General features: G+C 33.8%; 1 protein-coding gene across 1 annotated transcript; it reads right to left on the bottom strand.

The window, feature by feature from the left end:
- Window positions 1-11,447: 11,447 nt before the first annotated feature.
- On the bottom strand, window positions 11,448-15,238 carry LOC111888013 (uncharacterized). The gene is made up of 11 exons (XM_023884128.3): window positions 14,781-15,238; window positions 13,903-14,577; window positions 13,671-13,797; window positions 13,209-13,361; window positions 12,885-13,105; window positions 12,743-12,800; window positions 12,438-12,644; window positions 12,156-12,352; window positions 11,982-12,060; window positions 11,762-11,902; window positions 11,448-11,684 (listed from the first exon to the last, which is right to left on the bottom strand). Exons 1-11 carry the CDS (start codon window positions 15,038-15,040, stop codon window positions 11,634-11,636), a joined length of 2,169 nt encoding a protein of 722 aa, XP_023739896.1. The 5' UTR covers window positions 15,041-15,238; the 3' UTR covers window positions 11,448-11,633.
- Window positions 15,239-21,363: the final 6,125 nt, after the last annotated feature.

Here is a 21,363-nt window from a genome sequence, read left to right as displayed (position 1 = left end):
GCACGCCAAATCATTGCTGATTTAGCAGCTATAAGCAAATAGGTGAGATCAATAAGGGTCACGTCGTGGTCCATCATATAGTACTCTCTAACGAAATCACTATATGATTCAGGAAGTGACTGAAGAACCCAGTCAACAGCCAACTCACTTGAAATCTCGACACCCAACATGCTTAACCTATCAATGTGTGACTTCATCTCTAAGACGTGTGCACACACAGGTTTCCCATCTTCGTGTTTACTCGCCAAAAGGGCTTGAGTGAGCTTGAACTTTTCAAGCCTTTGAACTTGTGGTTCAGGGAGAACAATTGGAGGAGGTAGAGGAAGTGAAGCATGACTCTCATTTCCTTGATCATATCTCGGAACGTCATCTTCATTCGGAAAACTTGTTCCATGGGATTTGGGAAGACCATTGTAAGATTCAGACATCTACAAAACGGGAGAAAATTCAAGTTATGTTGATTAGAATTCTTGATGTAACACCCAAATGAAACATCAAGCTAGGATCCAACACAATACTCTACAACCTAGAAGAGGGATGCCGTAATCTAGTTGCAGAATATTTGAAGGTAGGTAAATGACGATTTACCAATTTCCACCATGAAAAACGAAAAGGAAGATTAAGTTTTAAATGAATTGAAACTCCTAGATCTGTTGAGATTCATTGAACTTTTCAATGGCAGGTTTAATCTCGATTATGCCCTACTATTTGTGACTGGGATGCCGAGGATCACAAATAAGGTGTGAATAACCATACGAATCACGTGGTGCGCCCAATGCTACTATCACCTAATCAATGTGCCGGTTAGCCACACACGCTCCATTGATCTATGATAAGCATCGAGCCACCCTTCGCCACCAATATCATCCCCAAATTAGTGTGCCGGTTAACCACACACGCTCCACTAACGTTTGACAAGGGTACGAAGTGTAATTCCATGGGTTAGCATACAATTTCACATTTTGCCTAAAGTAACTATGATTTGGGAATTTGAAAAAGCATTTAGTTACTTTGTACTTCATTATACTTATAATGGAAGGTTTCTGTCCTATCCGACCCGTTCGGCTAACGACCCTCCACTAGTTAAGAGTGCGGTGGGTAAGAGTGGATACCCATTCAATCGCCATTTTATAGGCAATTTCCTTAAACACCCCTTATAGACCAGCTTCGTGAATGAGGCCTACTAACGGTAAGACTGACTGGTTACTCATACATATATAATATTAGACTTTTAATGTTATATATAGTATAGGGTGTATTTTACACTTTTAAAATACTAGGTGGTTTAACTTAGTAAATTATACTTTTAATTTAATTAAATGTAAACCAGAAACTTTATGGGTTTATTAAATCACCTTTAATTATGCACTTTAATTAATTTAATAAAACCATAAGGATGTAATTTGAACTTTTTCAAATTTAGGATTTTAGAATTTAGACTTTTTCAAAATTAAACCTTTTAATCAAACAATTTAAATTCCAAAACTTGAGGGCAAGTTTTGAAACTTTTCAAAACATAAGCAAGAACATTCTAGATCAAAATACTAATAATAATAATTAACCAATTAATTAGTAATTATCTAAATATGACCTAATTTAATTTCTTGCAAGATATCTATCAAATAATTCAAATAAATCAAGTTTATCACATAAGGTAATGATTATCTAATTAATTTGACAATTATCTTTTATTTTGGTAAGGATATCTTTTAAATTAAACAATTAATTTAACCTAATCCCTTAAATCCCCTAGAATTCAAAATTATGGGATGGGATATTCAAAATCTTTAATTACCAAATTTAAACATTTAAAGGATAATTACAAGATATGGCAATATCCAAATCCCTAAAATTTAGGATCTAATCATGGGGAAAGAGGCAATTTCGAAATTCTAGGGTTAGACAACCCTAAAATCGAAATCTTGGGGCCAAAGAAAAAGGTTTAGGAAATCTTACCAAAAATTTCGAAATCTAGGGCTTAAAAACCCTAATTTCAAAAATCAAGCCTCCAGGGTTTATTAGCCATAAACCCTAATATGTCAAGTTCATACATTTGAATAAAGCTAATTGAAAAAAAAAACAAATGGCTCTAATACCACTGATGGGTTTTATGCATAAGAAACAGTCCTATGTGCTCATACAAACCCTAATGCTTGGATCTAGGTTTCTCTATTTTACATGCTTTGAATCCAAGACTAATAAACTTAGATCTAACATATTATAAACTGAATTAGGGTTTATAGAATTACCTTTGATTGTTATATAGCAATAACAATCAGTTCCTGGCTTGGATTGGCCTTAGAAAGCTTAGTGCCTCAAGTGTTGCACCTCTAATGGAGTCACAAACACCATATGCAACTTGGATGAAGAGGAGAAGAAGAGAGGCTGCCCAAAAACGGCTGGAAACCCTAATGGAAGACTTGTCCACGTTTTTGGGGCATAGGGGCCCTTTATATACATGTAGGCTATTAGGGTTTACAACTAGGAAACCCTAATATGACTGCTTAGGCCCTAAGCAGCCCATGGACTCCTTAAACATATCCCTTGGACGATTTCTAATGGGCTTCCCATAGAATTCGTCCAACCTATATATTATTAGGTGATCCATAGCCCAATTATAATTATCTTATAATTACAACTTCAGTCCCCTAAGTTTAATTAATCCCTTTTAGCCACAAAATTAATTATCAATTAATTCTTGACTAATATTAATTAAACAATATGATTTCTCCTTTAATATATTATTCTCATAATATATTAATAAATCATATTTAAACCTTTCTCTCCTTAAATCATCCTACATATTGCTATGGTGAAGGCAACCCAAAAGGACCATGCTCATAATCGGGTCAAGTACATACCAAAATAGTTATGGACTTAGACACTAATCCAACATAATGGTGGTAGCAGTACAATTCCTGCTGATATGACCGATCCGACTGCACTTGAAGCAGCCAGAACCACTCCTCAGCATCTCATGGTACCAGGGCTTCATCATCTCCTCGTCCGCCACATACTACGGAACCAAAAGTGCCCTCTCCATGAACATAGCGGTGATCTCAGCCACAGTCTCAGTAGTCTGTCGGAGATCCTAGAACTCTCGCGCCAACTACTGAACCTCAATCCCCGATGCGAACTCAGCTCAAAACCTAGTCGAGAAATCACCCCAGGTCATTAAATCCACAACATCATCACCTACAACACGTCCTACCTCCTCCCATCATTCACGTGCCCTATCATTCAAGAGACAGGAAGCTAGTCTGACCTTGTCCCCCTCAGGACAACGGTTGGTACAAAAGGCGTTAGCAACATCTGCTAACCACCTGCTCCACATGCCCGAAACTCCCTGAAAGTCAAATAACGCGTCCCGACCAAAGCCACAATCTCTGCGCCAAAGGCGCTCAACTGCTCATCAAGAATCTCCAGAATACCCTCCTTGACCGTGTCAAATATCATGCAATCTCATATCAGATTAACTCCCTCGTCTGGTCATCAAGCTGCCCGACTCCAAAACCCAAGCCTGAGCCCTCCCCTACACCATAATTGCCAAATGGTATGCCTCGCAATACCAACATACTGAAAATAGAGCACATAAACCATCAGAATACGCATTAAAATATATACATTGGGGAATCACAACTCCACAAGCTCCCTGGCTTCATCGCAAACCTCCTTGAATCGAGTATGGATCCTTTGCTTCCAGTAGTACAGGCCCATAATATCTTCCACATCTATCCGTACTTTCCACAAGAAGTTCCTTAACTCAACCAAGTTACCTTATATCCCAAACAATTTCCTCCACAGATAAGGCTCCCAGCACTAGATCTCATCCTAGGTTTTCTTAGGGCAAACTCCACACCACTCTCTGCCATCAGCTACAGAAAGAACTCCCGCTAACTTCCTCTAACTAGCCCATGAATACAATTACATATTACAAAAAATAGATAATTCTTCGAATGAGAGGTCTCACACTACAACGGTTGGACTCAAATAAGAGCTGCGCAATATAGTTAAAACCTAACCCTCTAAAATTATTTAGTTCCCATAATATCTAACTTAGCATATTCGTTCACTAGTTAGCTGAAGCTAGTTAGAATTCCTAAGAGCACAAAGCAAGCAGCATTCGAGCATTAAGTAATCAGAACCAAACATAACCTAATCAGGCCATCCTACTAATGACTGATCAGTTTAGCATGCAAGTATACAAACTCATACAACTGGTATACAAAGGCATCTCTCCTAGATCCTTAGCCCTAATCTAGCATGTGATTCACAAATTTACAATTCAAAACATATCATAAACATGTATGGGTATTTTAGGATAACTTACTTAAGCTATACTGATTGCATGTACCACACCTTTCCATTTTTTGAGAAAACTCTTTCTAAGAATTTATTTTTCTTTTTGAAAACTCTTACCATATCCTCAATTTGAGTTCAGACACACCTGAGGGTGTATCTGAATCCCTCAAACCAATGCTCTAATACCAACTTGAAACATCCAAAAATTATGACCCAAAAATTTCATTTCTGATTTAAGTAAACACAGTATTCCAAAACATTGTTCATACAACCCATTAAAGTAAATATGTCAAACATCATAAAAACCAGAGTATGTCCCATAAACAAAATCCATATGGTGTGTGCGATGCAGTCATCCCGAGCTCTTCCCCTTGGAACCGGAACTACCTGGAACATAAACTAAAACTGTAAGCACAAAGCTTAGTGAATTCCCTAAGATACCACATACCAAACATATCATATAATGGGCCCCGCCCACACTTGCATAACGGGCCCCGCCCAATGAGATATGGGCTCTGCCCACACTCGCATAACGGGCCCCGCCCAATAAACATACATATACAAGAACATATAAGTATCACACAGACAACAAGTATATCAACATCACCAATCAAGGTTCGACCTTGGTGCCTTAGACCCGCTAAACCTAGTAAGGAAACTCACCTCGAAAAGTTGAAAGAAACGAATGATCCCTGACTACTGGTGCTATAGCTCCCTGAGTTATCAAGTGACAACCAATTAACATTTGGGATCTACATCATAATAAAAAATCCCTACTTGGGGTAAAAAGACCATTTTGCCCCTAACCTAGCTTGGTCTAAGAATGAAGCCCATAACCACAATCCAATGGCCTTAGAAGTCAAACAATCAATCAAGGCCCAAAATATGGGCCAATTTACAATTGGGCCCAATCCCTTCACATGGGCCTTAGCCCAAGGCCCAATAATGTTCCCGGACCAAAAACTCCTAAAATCAGATGGCCCAACTAAATCCTAACCTTCTAAGCCCAAAATGAGGCCCAAACTTAAGGCCTAACATCGAAATGCCATCGACTGAGTACGTTGGGCGTGCTCAGCTGGTACGCTAAGCATACTGGCTCGAAGGCTTATACGTTGTGCGTACAGGCTTGTACGCCCAACGTACTCTTCCAATTCAGCCAAGTTCTAGATTCAGCACCTAACCCATTAAGACTTTGTTCTAGAATGAAGATCTGACCTCCTTAAGCTGAAATATCACGTAAAGTTGCTAACTTTACGTACATGCATCACCATAAGAAGCTCTAAAGCTCAACAATGACTTAATAAAGGACTTAATGAAAGCATGAGATCCCTAAACTCCATAAATTTGGCACCTTTATGCCAAATGAGTCCATGATAATCTTAGATCTGAAAGAATAAGCATTTGGGATGTCCTAATCCCATCATCCATCCAAACCTTGGCTAAATACATAATAATTTAGCCCAAAAAGAGATCTAAGCATCTTGTTATCAAGATGAGAACTTGATACCTCAAAAGCTTGGCAAATAATATGGTGATTTTGGATCCAAGACCTCCTCTTCATACTAAGAAACTTCTAGCTTCCTCAACCCTTCAAAATGCAGAAAAATGAACACCAAAAGCTCCCCAAAGGCTCACACACTCAACAATGGAAGCTAAGACTCGATTTTAGGGTTTCAGGACACTAGAGGTTGATAGGGAGGCTAGCACTTGAGACTTAATGACATTATATAGGGCTTAAACCCTAAAAATTAGGGTTTTTGGGTCTGATCATGTACGTTGCATGTACATCCTTGTACGCAGCGCGTACATGCATGCCATACACAATCCACTTAGACCAACTATGCCCCGCGTACACCAGGATTACGCCCAACGTAAGGCCTTGACTAAGCCCACACATAGAAGGCCCAAATCACTAAGCCCAAAGCAAAATAGCTGATTTAAACAAGTAAATAAATAATTACAAAAAAAGTACCTTGAAATCATCTGGTGCTATAATTTGCATCCTTCTGATAACATTGTTACCACTATTATTGGTTTTAAACTTATTGGAACTAAAAAATTTAGGGTGTGGAGGAGTTTTATGACAAGATCTCTGAAAGCTCTAAATAGAATTTGATTTGTTGATGGTACAATTGTTAAACAAAAGGATGATTATGTTAAATCTCTTAAGTGGGATCGTGTAAATTCTATTTCCTGTTCTTGGATCTTAGGATCTTTAGCTGAATCTATATGTGTTGGTCATGCATGTTTTGAATATGCTCTTGATATTTGGACCGGGTTGCATGATACTTATAATAAGGTTGATGGTTAAGTTGTTTTTAATTTGCATCAACGTATTAGTTCTTTAACTCAAAGCGGCTTAAGTGTTTCTGATTACTTTAATAAACTTGATGCACTTTGGAAAGAATTTGATGGTCTTACTAATTTGACTGACTGTACATGTGAAGCTGCAACTCAATTTAATAATCATTCAAAGTTAATGAAATTGATGCAATTTCTCAGTGATTTAGATGACTCTTTTAGTCAAGATAAAAGTCATATTTTACTTCTTAAACCTTTAGCAAATGTGAAAATTGCTTTCTCTATTGTGTCTAGAGAAGAGTCTAATAAAAAACATGGTTCTTTAACTGTTTCTTCAAATAAATCTCAGCCCTCTGGCTTTGTTGGTAAAATTACTGAATACTAGGAAGTTTAAAGGAAGAAATCAGAACCTTCAATGCAAGCAAAATGGCCTTAAGGGACATACTATTGAGAAGTGTTACAAATTAATTGTTTTGTCCAAAAGATTTCAAGTCTAAAAATGATTTCAATAACACTAACAATTTTTCAACTAATGCTCCTGTTGTTGCTTCACATGTTAATGAGTCTTCTAGCACTTTTACATGTTCTGTGGACAAAGCTGATCAACACTATCTAACTTCTGATCAATATGCTAAGATTCTTTCTCTTCTAATTGATAAGAAATTTGCTAAGGATATGTTATCCAATACGTATTGCTTGTAATAATGTGTTTTCCAATGATAATAAGTAGGTTGTTGATTCAGGATCTAGTCAACATATGATTGTTGTTGAACCACAGTTGGTTGACACTATTGATATTTCCAAGTTAAATCTTAGAGTTGATCATCCTAATGGATCAACTGCAAGAGTTAATAAAATTAGAAATATGCACCTGTCTAATTCTATATCTTTACTTGATGTTTTTGTTGTTCCTAGTTTTCATGTTAATCTTTTATCTTTTAACAAGTTATGTAGGGATAATAAATGTCAGGTTGTTTTTTGATGAAAATAAGTTTGTTGTTCAGGATTCACTATCCAATGAGACTGTGGAGACTGGTAATGAATTTAGAGGACTGTATTATCTTAATAATAAAACTAATGGTAGGTATCTTTTTGTCTAAGTCTACTACTTGTTGTGTCTCAAAATTAATTTCGCATAAAAGGTTACGTCATTCTGCTGATCAAGCCCTAAACTGTTTATAGAATTCTTTGAAATTTGGAAATGAATCTATTCCTCCATGTGAGGTTTTTCATAAAGTTAAACAAACAAGAGAGTATTTTCCTTTGAGTAAACACAAAACTAATATTTTAGGTGAACTTGTTCATGTTGATGTGTGGGGTCCTTACATGATCGTTGGCATTAGGGGTTTTAGATTTTTTTTCTAACTGTTGTTGATGATATATCAAGAGCTACGTGGGTATATTTGTTAAAAACCAAAGAAGAAGTTTTCTCTTGTTTTCAAGCCATATACTTGTTTCTTGAAAATCAATTTAATACTACAATTGAAACTGTTAGGTATGATAATGGAACTGAATTTGTTAATGTTCGAATGAAAACTTTTTTTTTAAAGTACGTGTATTGTAAATCAAACTACTTATGTTTATACACCACAACAAAATGGAGTGATTGAAAAAAACATAGACATATTTTGAAAGTTTCTAGATCTTTTTTATTTCAGTATGGATTACCTAAGAAGTTTTGAGGTGATGTTGTTCTTATAACTGTTTTTCTAATAAATAGGCTTCCTTCTTATGTTCTTAAAGGAAAGTCTCATTTTAAATTAGTTTATAAACATCCTCCTATTTTTTATAATATTAGGGTGTTTGGTTATTTGTGTTTTGCTGCTAGATTTAATGTGACTGATAAATTTGTTGAACGATATGAGAAGTGTGTTAATTGGTTATTCTAATGTGAAAAAGGGTTATAAACTTTATAGACTTGATAACAAAATTTCTTTCTTTTCCAAGGATGTGAAGCTTTATGAAACGGTTTCTCCATATAAAAGGGCTTCTAAATATGATGATGGTTCTATGTTTCCTGATGCTTCTTTGTCTGGTAATTCTAAACCTTAGGTTCCATTTTCCTATGATGAGGTGATTGTGTCTGATATAGTGAATGATAATCATTTCATGAGAAATTATGTTAGTAACAATCAAGATGATGATGTTGTTGCAAATCGTTCTATGAAATGCAGTTGATTTTCGCCAGGATGGTACCCAATATATAGGTGCAACTGGATCTTGTTAGGATGAAACGACAGGTACTAATCAACCTGATTTGGTTACTTAAGAGCTTCTCAATCAAGCTGAGGAAAATATATATACTTCATCTAATCATCTCGAGTATAATTCTTTAGGAGATAAGAGGTTAAATCGTGAATCAAAATTACCTCAAAATTTTAATGATTATATTATTGAAGAAAAATATAAATATGGGATGGAAAGAAATGTTAGTTATGCTTTTTTAGTTAATGAAAATAAGTGATTTGTTTCAAATTTAAATAAAACTGTTGAACCAAAGACTTATTTTGAGGCTACAAATTATCCAAATTGGATCAAAAAATGGAGGCATTATATCGAAATCAAACTTGGATAACTACTGATTTACCCTTTTATAGGAAACCAATTGGTTGTAGGTGGGCCTATAAAACTAAATATAAGTCTAATGGAGAGGTTGAGAGATATAAAGCCAGATTAGTGGCTACATGTTACAACCAATGAGAGGACTTGACTATGAGGAGACTTTTTCTTTTGTGGTCAAAATGGTAATGGTTAGGATTGTTATCACTTTTGCCATTAATTCTAATTGGTCTTTATTTCAACTTGACATTAACAATGTTTTTTTATATGGAGAATTATATAAGCATGTGTATATGAGTTTTCCTCTAGGATATCATACTAAAGGTGATAAAAGAGTCTGTAAGTTGTTAAAATCTCTTTATGTCCTTAAACATGCTCCACGAAAATGGACTGAGAAGTTGTGTTCTTTTCTTTTTGATTTTAGATTTGTTCAAAGTGTTAATGAGTTTTCTTTATTTGTTAGAAATGTAAATGAAACAATTGTTGTTTTATTGTTTATGTGGATGATATAATATTGAGTGGAAATAATTTAGATGAGATAAACAAATTCAAGGAGTTTTTAAAATCAAAAATTCTAATTAAAGACTTAGGAAAGTCAAAGTTTTTTCTTGGAATTGAGGTTATAAATATTGATAATGGAATATGTTTGCCTCAATGAAAGTATTTCTTAGAATTGTTGCATGAATTTGGAATGTTAGGGGTGCAAACTTGTTAAGACACCACTTGATCCTAATGTTGTTATAAAGGTTGATGGTATTGACAAGTTTGACTCTTTGTTGACAAATATTACTGAGTTTCAAAAACTCATTGGGAAATTGATTTACTTGGACTATACTAGACCTGATATTTCTTATATTGTTCAGGTGTTTAGTCAATTTATGCACAGTCTCATGAAATCTCACTTAAAAGTTGCTCTTAGGTTATTGCGTTTTTTGAAAAATGATCCTGGTAAATGGGTTAGTGTCACTAAGGTTGATTGTTTGTCTTTAAAAGGTTTTATGGATGTAGACTGGGCAAATGCCTTGTTTCGTGAAGGTATGTAACGTATTATGTTGTGTTTCTCAGTAACAATTTAATTTCATGGAGAAGTAAGAAACAAGACACTGTTTCTCGCTGCTCCATTAAATCAGAGTATAGAGCACTTGGGTCAATTACTTGAGAAATCATTTGGGTTTTAAAAGTTTTGTTTGATATTGGGGTTAGAGATCTCACTCATGTTCAGTTTTGATACCTTATTTTATTTCCTTATTTTATTAGTTTATTTTAGATTTTTAGATTTTTTTATTATTATTGCATTTGTATATTCTTTATTTTCTTTATTATAGATCATATTTGTATGAGATATTTTGTAGGTTTTTCGGTGCTTGTTGCGGTTGCGAGTTGATTGGAGACGGGCTTAGTGGGCTCCCGAGGCATCATTGGGCTTAGCGGAATCAAAGAAGAAGAATTGGGCTTTGAAAGTTATTGGCTTGGATTATTTGGGCTTGTGAAGATGAATCATAACATTCTAGTTTTGGGCTTGGAGCATCCATTTGGCGGCTAAATGATGATTGGTGGATACTCATTTCATAGGGGAAAAAGTATCAAAGAAGTTGATTCAGGTTGTTAAAATTGCTTTTGATATTACTCTTTTAGACATCTTGACTAAATGGTTGACATCTGTGAACATGATTATTTGTGTAATGATCTTTCTTTTTTTTGGACTATCCATTGTTTGTATCCTTTTTTATATATTTAATTTATTGAGGGTATACTTTGTCTTTTATTAGTAGTGTGGTTGTAAAGGTTTTGTTGCAGGAGGGTTGTTATTGTCAAAGTTGGAAACCATTGGACTACAGCTCATTATCTATCAAAGTTCTCACAGGTTTTACCTACATTCGGATTTGGATCCGTCGTATATAATGTTTGTATGTGTGAGTGTGTTGAGAGCTCATAACTCACAAGATTAGTATGAGAACTCATGTGTCGTTAGATTAGGATGAGAGTAGTATAGATTTGAGTATTGTAGTGAGACTTGTAATTTCTAAGTGATTCAGTGTTGTAGTGAGTTCTGCATTGTAAGTCCGCTGAGTATTGATTTTATCTTTAATACAATTTCAATCGTGTCTCCATTCCTCTTACTAGTAAACTGTTTGGTGAGATTGGAAGTTCGGTTTTGATTGCCATCAGCAATTCTATATTGCATTGGTACAGAAGTGTAGAGAAAGTGTTTTCTACCTTTGCATTGATATGAATCTAGTTCAGTTCTCCATCAAGCCTATTCCTAAAATATACAATGAATAGGGTAAATTTTAAACCTTCCAACTTTTAATACGATTTCAATGATCAATTAATATTATACAGTTATTTATAATGCCTTGGTATTTTATAACTTGTGTCATTTGCAAGAAAACTGTACATTTTAAACCTTCCAAGTAGGACTCGAACACCAACTCCAAAATAAAAGTAAACTATACTTCAGTAGTTTCGTGTTACCATGGGAAGTCATCCTTCATTGCATCTTCAAGATTGTACTTAAATCTCTGTAAAATTAACAAACACCAAATGTTAATTAAATTAAAACATGAGTTAAATCTCATGAGTACATTTTTTAACAAACCTTGTTGGCATCCGATAGAACAGCATATGCCTCCCCAATTATCTTAAAAAGCTTATCTGCATCCTTGTGTATGGTTTCAAAAATCTGTTTCCAAACATCACCATCTGCTCCACTCTCACATCTGGTTAAAAACTTACCTGCCTGCATATATATATATAAGCACCATATGTATATGTCAGATGGAACTGTGTCTAGCTGATATAAAAATTAAAAAAAAAACCTTGTCAGGATGATGTCTGAGTGCAGATTTATGATATGCTTTTTTAATTTCAGCACTAGATTCTGAGCCTTTTAGTCCCCTATCACACAACAGTAAATAAGCAACCATTCTAATTTGTTAACTATGTGTATTAATTGACTGATACTAATAATGTGATTAATTATGAGAACTTACAAGATGAGGTAAAGATCCAAAGTCATTCCTTTCTTCAAATGTATATTCATAGAAGAAAGACGTCGACGAGCTACTTTTAAATCTTCAGACTTGTCTTCACTATTTTTTTCAAGAAGAGTGATGAGTCTCTGAAGATCAAGGGCTGCATGTTCATAGTCTCTTATCTTCTCATGCAGATTTGCCCTCCTAGAAATCGCCTGCAAACGTTGATAATGTGTTATTATTAAAACCATGAATTTTTTAATCAATATCCAAAAAATACATGTATATGTGAAAAGAGACCTTGAGGTAATTCTCATCAAGAGCTATGGCAAGATTGCAATCAGCAATGGCATCAACAACTTCACCCAAAGCTTGGTGTGCTGCAGCACGATTGCACAAGCAGATAGCAGCAAAAGATCTTGATTCGATACTCATTTGTAGAGCATTGCTATAATGCTTCACTGCTTCTTTGTGTCTCCCACCTTTATAAGCTTCATTTCCAGCACTCTAAACTTGGCAAATTGTTTATTTTTTTTTTTAAAAAAAAACAATATAAAAAATATATATATATACACTCTAACTTAACCACATAATATGTATGGTACCTTGCAGCGAAGAAGTTCAGAGACAGTGGCAACTGAAAAAGAGGATGAATCCTCAGTCCTACAAAGATACATACTTTTATTACTAACTTCATTCTTCACAATAAATATACACATGTAATGTGTGTGTGTGTGTGTTTATTACTTGGTTTCATGAGGGGCTAGTTGCTCATATTTCTCAAGGGTAACAAGGGCCATGTCAAAGTTACCCATACGAAAGTAGGACCTAGCCATCATGCGCCATCTCCAAAGCTTCAATTGTCGTTTTTGCCCCTCATTTGAAATGTTAATATTGTTAGCACAATTATTTTCGGACATAGGAAGTGTTTTCTCACACATTTGAATCACCTTTTCATAGTTCTGCAGCTGTTACATCCCACATATCACAACACCAATTTAGTGAGAATAATAATATATTTTATAGTAAAAATCAGCTAAATCACTCTACTAATATAAATCTATATAATACCAGAAAGTGAGCTTCTGCTGTCATTTCAAGAAGCTTCTCTGAATAGCAGCTTATTGACAAGGCCTCCATAATGATCTCCAGAGCATTAGTTGCTGACTCACAAGTTTTCTGTTGCAATAACTCAGCAGACTGCTTGATATAACTAACCACTTTCTGCAAATTCATATAAAGTAGCATAGCATACATCCATTTAAACCCTAAATCATAAGCTGATATAAATGTCTAGTTTTGTTGGCAAACATGAAAGAAGGAATTATGTCCCATATTAGTAGAGTGTACAGGTGTAGTGGCTCCATGCCTATAAAAAGAGTCCAAGGCTTTGGTTGTATGGGTTGCTGGAAATCTTTGAAGCCATTTTACAATATATATATATATATATATATATATATATATATATATATATATATATATATATATATATATAAAGAAATTTTAATCCATCAATATATGGTTATATTATACCTCAGCTTTATGTAGGCCTTCAGATGCCTCAATAGTAAGCCTTCGATCCAAGCAAACCGCTCTAGACTCCAAGCATTTTTTGTAATTCTTAATTGCATCATCAAGTTCTCCAAGTTCCAGATGACAGCTAAGAAACACAAGGCAAAATTCTTTGATAAGTAACAGTATGTTTAAATTGTGGTATTAAAAAGATAAATGATTTAAAAGAAAAAACAGGAACCTAAAATCTTACTTCCCAGCTGTTAGGCAGACCTTAAGATAGCTTGGATCTAATCGAGCTGCAATTCTGCAGTCATCTACAGCTTTCCTCATCTTTCCAAGTGACATTCTTTTAGAAGCACGATTGCTATAATACAACACAAGAGATTCAAGTTCTTGTGTCTTGGAAGATAATACTTCACCTCCATCTAAAACAGAAGCTATAGCTTTTGCTGCTTTCCTCCATTGTTCTGTTTCTACCTTCATCTGTTTCATTTCAGCATCTGCAGTCTCATTTGCTTCTTCAAGCTCTTCAAACTTGTTCTTCATTACTAAATACATCCGGGAAATCTCTGCTTCTTTTTTTCTAGCAGATGATAATTCGTTTCTGCATTTTTCTAAATCGTCTTTAAGCTTGTTCATGTTTACAATCATTTCCTCATTCTTGGTTTGAACAGAGCTTAATTCCGTATTAGCTTTGTTCAGCTTAAGGTACAGACCATCAAGTTCTTCATCACGCAATTTCAGCTCATGTTCTTTATCTTTAATCTTTGCTAGTAATTCATCAACAAAGGGCTTCACTGGTTCTGAATTTCTTATAGCTTCAGTTGATGTGTTCAGTGGTTTTAATCTAAACTTGGTCGTCCCAGAAGTGGATTCCATGACATCAGAGCTCGATGGATCATTACCTAAACCTTGGAATCCTCCCCTGACACATATCAACTTCTTTTAAAAAAAAAACGAGCTACAATTTGATAGAATATAGATTCAAAAGTGAGTACACGAACAATCTATAAGTCAGTAATGTGAAATCGGTAATAGGAGATGTATTATATCAATCGTTTTCACAGAGGTTCGAGTAAAGAGAGAGATCATCAGAAACCAAAGATTAGGAGAAGAAAAGTTAATTACCTACGTCCATTACTCCGAGGAAAAGAGCCAGTCGTCGGACAGTCGCGAATAATGTGACCAGGTTCGCCGCACCCAAAACAACACCTGGCCTCACTTCGTCCACCACCACGACCACGACTACGACCACCGCCACGAGAGGTTGCTGTATCCCATGTTCTTTTCTCAAACTCTTGATTACGAGTCTGCTCAGCAACGTGATCAAAAATTGTTTCATGATCGGGCACTCGGGAACTCAGATTCCCCGGATGTACTCTAGCCATTGCAATTTCGGTATGTTAAGATTTAGGGTTGGCGTGGGATTTGGAGTGAGCTTGAACTCCGATGAACACCAAATCGATTCGATTGTATTCCTAAAAGGCGTCAACTGTTCATCCACTGTCGTCGGTTATAAGTCTTGCAGAGAGGACTTTATGGCGATGCTTTTTTCAAAGTTGCCTCCTTTTCTTACAATTTAATACGGGATTTCTTAATTCTTAATTATGGATGATAGATCCTTTCCTATAAATTTAAATTATTAAAAAAAGAAAAACTATTGCACGGGTTTAAAAGAAAATCGAATTGTTTGAGCACACCATGACGATATGGTCGTTAGATTATTAAAGGTAGTTTAGTAAACAACTTAACCTTAAATGAATGATAGAACATGTAATGTTAAGTTATAACTGATTGAGATTTTTTTATATTAGGCACGATTTCTTCCTAAAAAAAATTGTAGATGTTATTTTGACATAAACACTTGAAATATATGCATGTTAAGACATCTTACTTTGGAAAAACAATATATGTTCATATATGAAGGCTTGAGAACTATTCATGTTAATACATATTACTTAGGGAAAAAGGATATGGTCATTTATGAAAATGAACAAATAGAATTTTGTCATTAACGAACATCATATGAGAGTATGCTTCTATTATACGTATAATCATACAAAATCTTAATCTTAATACATAATATTCAAACACTTAGAATGAGGTACAAGTCTCATGCATAAAGTCATTATCCTAGTATATTCAAACCAATAGTGAGTCTAGAATAGAAAACAATATAGTTCTATATTCTATAACCAAGTTCAACCATGCTAATGCAAGCATGGATTTGAAAACTGAATTTTTGAAAGGTTTAAACATTTTCTTAGCAAACATATCGGTTCCCACTGGTTTACTAACAAGTGGTTTTTTTAGATAAAAAAATGATAACCTGGTTCTCGGTTCAACCTGGTTTGGTCCAGTTGGTACGGTCCGATTCAGTTTTCAAATCCATGCTTGTACTGGCATGGTTGAACTTGGTTATAGATCTATATGGTTTTTTATTCTAGACTCACTACTGGTTTGAATATATTAGGATAATGACTTTGTGCATGAGACTCGTACCTCATTCTAAGTGTTTGAATATTATGTATTAAGATTTTGTATGATTATACGTATAATAGAAGCATATTCTATTATGATGTATTACATTTTGTTAAAACTACATAAACGAAATTAGAATAAAAAAACGCCCCAACTAATCAGTTTTTAACTCATTAATTGAGTCATAACCAATTAACCACCAAAGAGGCAAGCACAAAGATACTTCAAAGTTTTCCCTCATCTTGCTATTTATAAGAGATCATGGCTCATCTATTCCATTTTGTTGGTCATTATTGGACTAACCATAGGTGATACATATATGTTTTTGAATTAAATGAATTTTTCAAACATATCCCTTCTTCTTTGAACTAATGCATGTTTTTCAACCTTGTTGAAAATTTAGGTGTGTAAAAGGACACACCTTCCTATACTAACCTCTCCCATGGGTGAAACACCCATCATATGTAGTTGATGAAGCCAAAAGAAAAATCAACAAAGGTCCATCATACGTAAAAGATTAGATGAAAGTAAAAACATTAAATTGCTTTTCAGAAATTTGAGATATTTTGGACTTCTTTTAGCAAAAGAAAAAAAAAGAACAGAGTTTCAGCCAAAGAAGATGTCATATAGGGTTATTTCAGCAAAATGGAAAATTTGAGGGTATATTTGCTAAATACGGGGTGGTGGGGCCTAGTTGCATTTGATGATGCACCTACTTGTTCTATGTTGGCTAGTGTCAATGCTTGTATGTGATCTGAAATGATCATTTGAATGAAGGTTTAAAAATCATTTTAAGGAAACATTTTAGGCAGATTACGTCCCAAATAATTAACTTTTGAACAGTTTAACGTTTAAAATTATCAAAATATACAAGACTGTAGCAAGTAATCAAGAGACAAAGGTTAAGTAACTATCATTTGATACATTAAACAATGTTTTTATTTGTATCGTACAATCCATAGGTCACTCTCGTAATCAATTTAACATTAAAAATGACATAGTAACTGTATTTGTCACAGTGAAACAACAACATAAACACAAAAATAAATGAACAAAATAATTGCACGAATCCACCTTATTCTTCATGCAACTTAAATCCTCAATAAAAATATAATCATTTTTTGATAGTTGAATGTGTAATTGAATTTTCTTTCGGTGTTTGTTATGAAATTACCAACATGGATATTAGTTATGGTAAACTTTCCCCGGGTCCTGCCAATAGCAATAGTGGGAGTTACCTAGGGATGGAAATAGGGCGGGTAGGGATGTGCTTCGCGCCAGAACCGACCCGAACCCGAACAACCCGAATTGGATGAAAAGTGGGAACTAAAACCTGGACCGATTATACTAATACGGGACCGGTCCGAGTCAGGTAATTCGGGTTTTGGTTTGGTTATTAGCTCAAAAGGACCGAAATAACCCAAATAAATATGTACACTATGTTTTTTTACCCGAATAACTCAAATAAACCGTAATAACCCAAATAATCCGAATAACCAAATAAAAAAATCTATTTGTAGTTCAAGAAAATAAATATTAAACATTGATAATTCATATTCCAAAAATTTATAATTCATAGTCCAAAAATCCATAATTCATGATTAAACATTAAACATTAAACACCCAAATTAAAATATGAATCTTAAGTTTTTTGCAAAATAACAATGACCAAATACAAATTAGCTATTCGGGAATATTGATTGGTTTTTTTCCCTTTCCACCTTCATTGTTTATTGCGTTTTCCAACTCTTTTGCGACGTCATCATCTTTCAAAACTTCATCAATGTTATCCACAATTGGCTTCCTTGATTTTCTTACCTAATATTGGGTGCAAACCAAGGCCTCTAATATATTAGCGGACAAATTTGTTCGATATGTATCTAATATCCGCCCACTTGTACTAAAAGCCATCTCGGACATCACAGTAGAAATTTGTAGTCTCAAAATATCTATCAACATAAACAAAGAAAGTGTTAAAATATAATTATAAAAAAAGTATACAAATAAATAAACTTATACCTTTCGTTATACGAGCTAAAATAGGGTAAAGAGATGCATTTTGTTTCCACCAAGGTAGAATGTCAAAAATTTTATTGTATTTAAGTGACCGCTCGTTTAGGTATTGTGTCAACTCCGTTTTTGTAGATGTCGATGGGTAATCTGCTTGTATTATTAATCACCCATGAAGTCATTCTCGTCATCAAGCATAACTACATCTTCATGAGCACGTGTTTGACTTTGAGAAGACTCGGTATTGTCGAACTTTGCTTTATAGAAATTAAAAAATTTCTCAAATTTTTTTTCAATGTCCTGTTTTAAGGCCTTAACCTTCAAAGTGACTTTCGAGTTGAATATGGGAGGTTCTCCAATATTCTTCAACTTAATCAATTTCTCAAAGGCTTGTTGAAGAAACTCAAACTTCAATCGTGGATCTAATACGATCGCAAAGTACAAAAAGTCATTTAATTTTTCAAGGTCGTCCCAATACTTTTCATATTTTTTAATCATATCCTTCTCGTTCACCCAATCTCTAATGTGCTTGTACACATCGCATATTTCTGCAAAAAGACGATGTGCCATAGGTTTTGTTGACGTCGATATTATGTCGGTTTTTACCTTGAATTTCTCGAGAAATCCAACCATAGCTCTACAAATTTTGAAATCTTCTTCTATGGGGGACACAACATCTCGAACATATGTAGGATCTATTAAAATAAAATAAGTGTTAGTTAAAAAAAAAAACATAGCTTCAATACCCCATGTTTAAGGGCTTATATCTCATTGAATATACAACCAAAAATAGCATAAAAATAGTGTAAACTGAATGTTAAATTGTGATCTACATGCTAGAAAAAAACCAGGCAAATTGGACAGATAATGAAGAAAATATGGCAGTTCAAAGTGGACATAAAAATCTACAAACATGTTGAATCACAAAAAACAGCTTCGATACCCCATGTTTAAGGGCCTATATCTCATTGAATATACAACCAAAAATAGCCTAAAAATAGTGTAAACTGACGGTTAAATTGTGATTTACATGCTGGAAAAAAATCAGGCAAATTGGACAGATAATGAAGAAGATATGGCAGTTCAAAGTGGACATAAAAATCTGCAAACATTGAATCACAAAAAAACAGCTTCGATACCCTATGTTTAAGGGCTTATATCTCATTGAATATACAACCAAAAATAGCATAAAAATAGTGTAAATTGAATGTTAAATTGTGATCTAAATGCTGGGAAAAAAATCAAGCAATTTGGACAGATAATGAAGAAGATATGGCAATTCAAAGTGGACATAAAAATCTGCAAACATGTTGAATCACAAAAAATAGCTTCGATACCCCATGTTTAAGGGCATATATCTCATTGAATATACAACCAAAAATAGCATAAAAATAGTGTAAACTGAATTTTAAATTGTGATCTACATGCTGGAAAAAAAAATCAGGCAAATTGGATAGATAATGAACAAGATATGACAGTTCAAAGTGGACATAAAAATCTACAAACATGTTGATTTTTTTAAAAAACAAAAAACAATGTAATGGAATATGGAATTACCTTTAACTTCAAACTTTTCAAAAACCTTCTCCAACTCCATCGTAATCTTCAATAACTCGTACGTGGAGTTCCATCGGGTTAGGTAATCATTCCACAAAAGCTTCTTGGATTTCACATTTAACTCTTTCATGCATTCTTTGAACCTTTGAATCTGTTGAGTGGAATTCCTAATATATCTAACGGCCTTTTGCATGTACTTAATACTAGATTGGTGTTCATCAAACCCATCCTTAACAATAAGGTTTAGGATGTGGGTCATACACCTTACGTGTAATTGTTCCCCCCCCCCCCCCCCCATCATATAAATTTGATAGTTTTTTCATTAGAAATTCAATTTCTTTATCATTTGAAGTAGCATTGTCTACGGTTATGGTCATTACATTATTGATACCTCACTCTTCAAGAAAAGTCAACAACGTGTGCCCAATGTCTTCTCCCCTATAACTATCTAAAGATTTAAAGTTAATAACTCTTTTGCGTATGACCCAATCTTTATCAATAAAGTGGGTCGTGACCACCATATAGCTCGATCGTTGACATGAACTTGTCCTACAATCGGTGGTCAAATGCACATTCGTTAGGGGATTACTAAAGAACTTATTCAACTTTGCCTTTTCTTCAACATAGTAATCGGCAACTCTTTTTGAAACTGTGGTTCTACATGGCAAAACCAATTTCCCGTTCAATGCATTAGTATCTATATCTATCTATATCTATATCTATATCTATATCTATATATACTTATACAGAAAACATTTTTTTCTTTCACCACATTCATTTGAAACTCCCATGCATTTTTCCATTCACCACATTCATTTGAAACTCTCATTATTTTTCAATTTCTTTCTAATAATAAGTATAAGTTGGTTAATAAGGTTAAATAAGTATCAAACCTAAAGTGTAATCAGATATAAGCTAAATTCCAATATTAAAATTATATCTTTACTTTTACTTATAAAGTTATGTTTTTTAACTTTTAACATATTATAATTAATTTATTAGTTTTAATATACTGTTGAATGTAAACCATTATCATTTTAAAGATACAATTTCGGAACAATTTGTATAAAATAGTTAAATTATTAATTTAAATATAACATTACAGGGTGAACTTAAATATAATTTCTAGGTTAATTTAAACATCCCAGAGAATATTTTGTAAATAGTCAAAAGTGATTAATTGTATTATCTTACTAATGATGATTATAAGTTGGTTAATAAGGCTAAATAAATATCAAACCTAAAGTGTAATCATAAAGAAACTAAATTTCAATTTTAAAATAATATTTTCACTTCTACTTATAAAGTTATGTCTTTAAGTTTTAACATATTATATTTAATTTATTAGATTTAATATGTTGTTGTATATAAACCATTATCAGTATAAAACTACAACCTTTGAACAGTCTTGACAAAATACTTAAATTGTTGATTTAAATATAACATTACAAGGTTAACTTAAATATAAATTTCAGTTCCACTTAAAAAACCAAAGAATCTTTTATAAATAGTTAAAAGTGATAAATTGTTGTGATAAATGCAAAAATTAAATTGTAATCTCAATTTAACTAAAATATTTCCTAAAGATATTTTTATAATCGTTAAAAGTTTTCAAATAAGTAGCTTAAAATAATTTACAATAACAATAGTTAAAAATAACTAT

Source organism: Lactuca sativa, chromosome 8 (assembly GCF_002870075.4).
Source record: "Lactuca sativa cultivar Salinas chromosome 8, Lsat_Salinas_v11, whole genome shotgun sequence".
NCBI classification, from domain to species: domain Eukaryota; kingdom Viridiplantae; phylum Streptophyta; class Magnoliopsida; order Asterales; family Asteraceae; genus Lactuca; species Lactuca sativa.
The sequence above is the reverse complement of the archived record's forward strand: the minus strand, read 5'-3'. Positions and strand labels throughout refer to the sequence as shown.

Excerpts from the sequence above, each read along its gene's own strand:
- LOC111888013 (XM_023884128.3), bottom strand. The coding sequence starts at position 15,040 with ATGGCTAGAGTACATCCGGGGAATCTGAGTTCCCGAGTGCCCGATCAT. Across the intron at positions 14,578-14,780 it reads CCTCGGAGTAATGGACGTAG|GGGAGGATTCCAAGGTTTAG; the intron begins GTAATTAACTTT and ends GATATGTGTCAG. Across the intron at positions 12,801-12,884 it reads CTAGCCCCTCATGAAACCAA|GACTGAGGATTCATCCTCTT; the intron begins GTAATAAACACA and ends GTATCTTTGTAG.